The sequence below is a fragment of the Xyrauchen texanus genome, chromosome 37, assembly GCF_025860055.1.
Source record: "Xyrauchen texanus isolate HMW12.3.18 chromosome 37, RBS_HiC_50CHRs, whole genome shotgun sequence".
Lineage (NCBI taxonomy): Eukaryota > Metazoa > Chordata > Actinopteri > Cypriniformes > Catostomidae > Xyrauchen > Xyrauchen texanus.
In genome coordinates, this window is record NC_068312.1 from 35039693 (window position 1) to 35046950 (window position 7258).

General features: G+C 39.4%; 1 protein-coding gene across 1 annotated transcript in view; it reads right to left on the reverse strand.

The window, feature by feature from the left end:
- LOC127630485 (FYVE, RhoGEF and PH domain-containing protein 1-like) overlaps positions 1-7202 on the reverse strand; it is a 79830-nt gene extending 72628 nt beyond the window's left edge. Inside the window, 1 exon segment of the mRNA XM_052108049.1 lies at positions 6004-7202. Coding sequence (XP_051964009.1) covers positions 6004-6148 — 145 coding nt within the window. The 5' untranslated portion in view covers positions 6149-7202.
- Positions 7203-7258: the final 56 nt, after the last annotated feature.

Below are 7258 nucleotides of genomic sequence, written 5' to 3' on the forward strand. Positions count from 1 at the left end.
GACCAATGAGAACTGCCTCGCTTTCACACTGTCATTATAACAGCTCTTAAAGCTGAAGTGGGTATTTTCGAAGTTAAAGTACTTTCTCCTATCCCAGCTAAAAGTAATAGTTCACCCAAAAATGAAAACAGTCATCGTATATTCACCCTCGTGTTGTTCTAGAACACAAAAAAACTTCTGTGGAACACAAAAGGAGATGTTATGCACAATGTTAGCCTCAGTCACCATTCACTTTCATTGCATCTCTTTCCCATAAATCGCCCCTCACATTCTGCCTTACATCTCCTTTTGTATTCCACAGAAAACAGAAAGTCATACATGTTTGGAATGACATGAGGAGGAGTAAATCATGATAGATTATAACTTTTGGGGTGAACTAATACTCTATTTTAGCTGAATAAGCCGTACTTTTCTTGCTCACAGTTACTCATGACATCTGTCTGGGAGGAGACAAGATTGTTTTCGAGAACTATGTGACAATAATCAGGGGAATTGTGGGGTTTGATTGTAGGCAGGCCGTGTTGTTACATAGATAAACACACCCTTTCAGGAACAGACAGATCCAAGTTTTTTGCAACATCCCTCACATTCCAACATTTTCCAGCAAAAGTCCTTCTCCCAAACCAAACAGACCCAGAGTCATAGCAAACATGGTGTAAAATACGATTGCTGCGATTATTTCTTGTCAAATAAAAGGCAGGCACTATGTTCAGAGAACATGGTACAGTAATGGTATCAGATGGTAATACCATGGTATTTTGATAGATAACATGCTACTGAATGATGAGTAATCTAACGGAAAAAGCTACAAATTACATTTTACATTTACATTTATGCATTTGACAGATGCTTTTATCCAAAGCGACTTACAGTGCAATTATTACAGGGACAATCCCCCCCGGAGCAACCTGGAGTTAAGTGCCTTACTCAAGGACACAATGGTGGTGGCTGTGGGGTTAGAACCTGTGACCTTCTGATTAACAGCCCTGTGCTTTAGCCACTACGCCACCACCACGCCACAGCATGTATTCTGTAATGAGTATAAGGGTGAGTAAATGATGAGAGAATTTTCATGTTTGGGTGTACCATCCTTTTAAGGGTTGAGACTATGTGTCCATGTCAAACAATTGTTTGTACTGCCTTGCAAGCCATACCTTTTTTCAGAGGCCAAGATGGCAGTCAATTTCATGTTGTATTACGAATCGATAGTTGGCTGAACATGAAATTAGTAGTTCTCTCAACAAGAATTTGTGCATTTAGCGTACAAACAAATTAAAATTCAAAGCAATTATTAAGACCTTGTTTTTTTTTCTCTTTGCTTAATAATTCCCCTTATGCAGTGCGCATGAAGCTCAGCTTCCCCTATAATGTCAAAAAAATAATGGTCAAATATGTATTATTGTGTAAACAATTTATTGACTAAAAATGCGTTAGAACACGTTCATCTCGAAGACGAGTTCGTTCAGAATCAGCTACATTACATATAGCAGGTCGGCTGATTTACTTCTCATACATTCCCGTAGCGTCAGTGCATTTCCCTGTTGAAGCCGAGCGTCCATTGACTTCAATGGGGCTGCTCTGAACAGTTTTTTTCAGTGCTCGAAAATAGACGGTCATTGGATAAATGCTGCGATTATGTCTCGCCCACAGACGCTCAGCGTCTCTGGGGGTGAATGAGGAGTGGGCTGGCCCGGACTCCGGGCTTCCACGTGATGATTGGAGGATCTGTCGAAAGACTGCATCTCCTTTTGATTGACAGCTAATCTGTACTATAAGAAGTCACTGAAGCTATTTCAGGCTCAGTCCCATCGCGGATTTCTCAAGTGTAGTCGAAAGACAAACTGCTGCAACCTATTTCTTTATATTTGTTTGGCTGAAATTGCTAGTCAATTTGCATAATACATTTCACACAATTATACACCACATTCCTTGTTTCAGTTTTACCAAGTTTAATATATTTTGTTTTAGAGCGTTCGTTCGTTCGTTCGTTCATTCATTCATTCATACAGTAGGCTAGGCTAGCGTCAGTACGGGTGAAACTGCGCACGATGGCAGACGGTGCTAATATTGTCGACCTGATTTTGTCGAAGCCATTTGAAAGTCTTCCTTACGAGGAAAAAATTAGAATTAAACAGCAGGGCAGATCAACACCTAAGATTGATTTAGTGCAAAAAATAGGGAAAAATAACAGGTCTTTTCAGCTCTCCTGGTATGACAAAGTTAGCTGGCTGACTGGAAGTGCTGTGACAAATAAAATGTACTGCTGGCCATGCCTCTTGATGAAACCATCTCACGGATGTGTTGTTTGGTCAAAAGTGGGGTTGGACAGTGCAATGCCTCAGCTTTACAAACTGTTCTCATTAGTGGCAACAATTGGAGCTACATCTGCAGGTGTAGAAAGGAGCTTCTCCTGTTTAAAGCGTCTCAAGTCCTACACCCGTAACACAATGGGCCAAGGTCGTTTAAGCAGCCTAGCTCTGCTGGCCATTGAGAAGACACTGGTCAAGTCACTGGAAAAGACGCCTAGTTGGTACGACAGAGTCACAGTGCATTTTCTCGAAAAGGAACGTAGGGCAGAATTTACTTTTAAATAAGTTTATAATGTAGGCCGAAAATGAGCTTCCCCTCTTTGAAAGACCAGCAGACGCCACTGATACCATGGTACTGGTACTGAGGCCTTCCTAACAAAAAAGTACTGTGGTGACTCAGGTCATGATGCACTGATGGATTTTAGATGTACAATGGTACTGAACGATAATCATATTCATCTATGGTCTTTCTTTACTGTACATAATACTTCATGGTTCTTTTGAAAGCACAATGTCCAAAAATAAATAAATAAACATGGTAATACCAAGGTACTTTTTTTGTTAGTGCTTATCTCGCAAAGCCATCCTGAAGTAGAAATGGTTCATTTCCAATACATTTTAGTGCAGTCTGTTGAATCACATCAATGTGCAAAGCTTCCACATTTAATACAATATTGTATTAAATTCCCATTTCCTTTTCAAACATTCTGGAAATTAAAACAATGCAAAGAATGCACATGTATTCCAGCTCAATCTGTGAAGTCTGGCAACAAGGCCTCTTTTAAACAGCTTCTGACATAAACACGGTATCTGTAAATCTACAGTTGTTTTATCCATTATACCAGATGTGAATGTGTTTTAGGGTAACAACTTTCAATAAGAGGACAAAACACCCCATGACCCCATCTGTTACTTTCATATGCAATAGGGATAAAAAAAATTTCAAAACAGCAGCAGATTAAAACACCCCCACTCTATTATGATGGACAACAATGGAAAGTGATCCCGTTTTGTGGGTCCAAATCATTTTGAGAGATGGTTGAATGGTAATCCTCTTGTGTTGCTCTTTCAACAGTAACAGACAGTGATATTTCAATTCCAAATACTTATTTCATTAAGGTCAACATGAGATTATTCATGGTGTGCTGGGGTGAATTACTTTTATTGACACACTGTCAAGCGAATTCAAACACAAACCTACTGCTGATGAGTTATGCATTGCAGAACACCCATTTGCACAGCTGTGTAATCTATTGTTTACTTCCAAAACTGCATTCATATGACCCTTTACACAACAGAGCGATGCCATTAATCTATACCTAAATATGGCTCTTTATCTATGCCTTCCAATGCACCAAAAAGCCAAAACTACAAACATGTTTCTAAACGCCAATGGTGGTCAGCACAGATGCAACCCACTGCATTGCTCTGTATTTCAGACTTTAATTGGATTTCACAGTGCAGTGCTTGGGTAAATATACCAAACTGACAGACCCTCAAGGAACCAGACCATAACAGGCACACCCTTGAGTACAAACATGACAGTCTAGCTCCAACATATAGTAATAAAATACAGGACAATTGGGCTCTGCTTCAAGATCTCTGCTGTTGCCTTATCAGCAAGTGAGCAGTGGACCATGTGAATATCATTACAGGCACAGTGAACATCTGACGGCCTGCATCACTAACACTAAAGATGCCCATTTCTAAATTTTTACAGTAGCTTATTGTGGCTCCTGCAAACTGAAACATGATATGCTGTCTTATCAGGTACTACTTTACAGTCAACAGTCCCAAAAGAAACAGTATGCATGCTTCATAGGGAGTCATTTTTCCTCTTTTTAGAAGAATAAAGGTTGGATTACATGAGAATCCAGAAAATGTCACTCTGAAACAGAGGGCATTGATTTAGTGACAAGCTCTCCTGTAAGACAAACACATGTGGTTACAGGCTAATACATTGTGCCACTGTGACTGATGACCTTCATCAAGCACATCCATTCAGTGCACAATTGCTTCTGCAATCTTGGCTGCATGCAGGATAAATAAGAAGAATGGTGATTTCTATTAGTAATCAGTGCAATGAAATGGCCCTCCTCTTAATACAGTGTAAGGTGACGTGTGTGTGATTCAACCATGTTAAACATGCTGAATGTCATGGCATTTGCAATGCATCTTCCATGTACACAAGCACCTTAAATGAGTAATTTAACACATATGACTTTCTTTGTTCTGCGGAACACAAACTAAGTTATTTTGAAGGATATACATATGATATGTTTATATCTATACAATGCAAGTCAGTTGGGTCCAAAAATGTCAAGCTCCAAATAGGACATAAAGGCAGCATAAAGGCAATCCTTACACCTCGAGTGGTTTAATCCATGTCTTCTGGAAGTGAAACAAAGGGTTTTGAGGGAATAATAGACTGAAACAAATTATTCACTATGGATATAAATACATCATGTACATGTATCCTTCAAAATATCTTCATTTGAGTTCCAAATAAAAAGGAAGACATACGAGCTTAAGTGTGAGTAAATGAAAACAAAATTATTATTTTTCAGTAAACTATTCCTTTAAAATATCTCACATCTTTGGATGAACAACTGGGCCTTTATAACCTTTTTTCTTTAATGTTAAATCCCTCCTTTACTTTAAAAAAAAAAAAGCACAAATGTATTACAATGAAGCATCTACAGTGAATGGGGGACAGTCCGTAAACATTAAAATACTCACTGTTTTAAAAGTATAGCCACAAGACATAACAAAATATGCATTTTTAACTTGATTTTAGTGCAATAAAATCGCTTCCTAATGTTTTCTGTACAGTTTTATCCAACTTTACTTCATTGCCATGACGATGTGATGCCATAAAGCCTAAAAAACACAATTTAAACAATTGGACAGCTCAAATAATACACAAGTTTTAACAGAAGAATTAATGTAAGAGCTTTTATTAAATTATAAGCAACATTATTATTCTTTTGAACTCTCCAAAAGTTGGGCACATTCACATCCATTATAAGTGCCTCACTGTTACCTCGATTTTTGCTTTGTTTAAAAAGGAGGGAAGGCTCTAAATAATTTTTTTTGTGGCAATCAATATCATGCCACAAATGCTGTGGTGAACCCAAAATTTTCCTTTATTTTCTGATTTTACAAGGACTGAAGTGGTGAAATTTTGCTAGTCTTGAAGACATGCCATAATCACAAAACATCAAGCACGGTGGTGTCTTTTATTAACCCAGATGTGTTACCATTTTATCACTTAGCTTAATCTTTTAGCCAAAGCTTTTACAGCTGGTTGAATTAGGGCAATCCAGTTCATTAGGTATGTACGTGAGCATTTCTTAGTCCCTCACAAGCACTTCATCTCTATATTCCAGCTGGGTTGTCATGATAAAGTATCATAGATTACCCCAATTCACCATACATTTATTATAAGTTCTCTCCACATACAGCTTGGTGTCTACTCAAGGACACAATAGTGATGGATCAACCTTTGTGGTGTTTGAACCATACAAGCTTTGGGTTACCAGACAAGGCTACTACTACACACCCCATCTACATTTATATAGGTAATATCTCACAAATGTCTTTCATAATGGTGCTTTGGTATTACTGCATGAGAAGCAGTCATTCTGATACTTAAGAGAAACGTACAGTAACTGTCAATTAGGTCCACACTCACCTGATCTGCGCAGGGCAGGTTGAGGACTCGGCAAACCGCTGCCGATGTGGTATGAGAAGCGCATGGTTTTGAACTGGCTGGAAAAGGAGGAATTGTGCGGACTGGAAGTGACCATGTGAGCGCTCTTAGGTCGATTCAACTGCATGCCTGTCCGCTCAAACCTTACACTGGTTTATATGACACAGGATGCGGTCAAACCCAGAAGAAAAACTACAACACTGTACCGTTTATATCCCACGTTCAAAGATAAGACCCGAATACCCAAAACAGTCCAGGTCCAAAGACACACGATACTTCTGCGTCCCGCCAGTATCTTCCTGTGCGATGCTGAAAAAGGTAAAGCAGGCAGCTCACTCCACTCCAACCAGCCGACGAAGTGCAATTCCAGTCACATTCGCTTGCCATCAACGGTCAGTTGAACCGCAATCACGTATGTTCCCAAGCCAATTTCGTTCCAGAGAACTCCAAGACGCAATAAACTTTAGGGGGCGTTCAAGCCGAACACGTTCCAAAAAAGAACGCAAGTGTTAACGCGTTTTGTTTTGAAGTTTTTTTCCCCCTTGACTCGGCATCTAAAAATGCGGCGCTGTTCAAACGAGCACATTTACACTGAAAAGACGAACTTAACCACGCGTTCGACGTGAACAGCCCTTCGGGAAAATGTATCTTATGTCATTGGCGGCTTTCTGTTTATCCCTATCAGAGGTCACCAAACATATAAAGGGGTAACCGAACACACATGTATACATTGTTATGCGTCCAAAGCAGAACCAATATAAATGATATCTTCGTAAATTGCCATCGTTAAATATGGTTTAAATACAGTCGCTTGGTTACTGACTTTCGCTTAAATCTATGAGAACGTCGGTTTTAACCCAACTTTCCCATTCCATCTTAAAACTTCGTTGCCGATCGTAAATTACAGGTTAAAAGCGCGACGCGAAACCGCGACAAAGATCGCCGCACATTGCCGCTATTTTTTCCTCATTATTCAGACGGTTTTCCCAATTTCCTTTCGGTATAACCATATCCAAAAAATACGCACACTCAGCTGCTTTAAACCAAATCCACATACGCTTTGTTTCTTACTCCTCCGACTGTGTGTGCGTGTCTCTTTAAATTTAATCCTTACACACGAGAATTGATAATGTCGCGATGCCCCATTGTTAGAACATTTGAATGTAACAGTTTTGCTCTTGTTTAATCTCCACCGGTTGCTTGTCTGTTCTTTTGTGGGATTCGACAACGCCGAAGT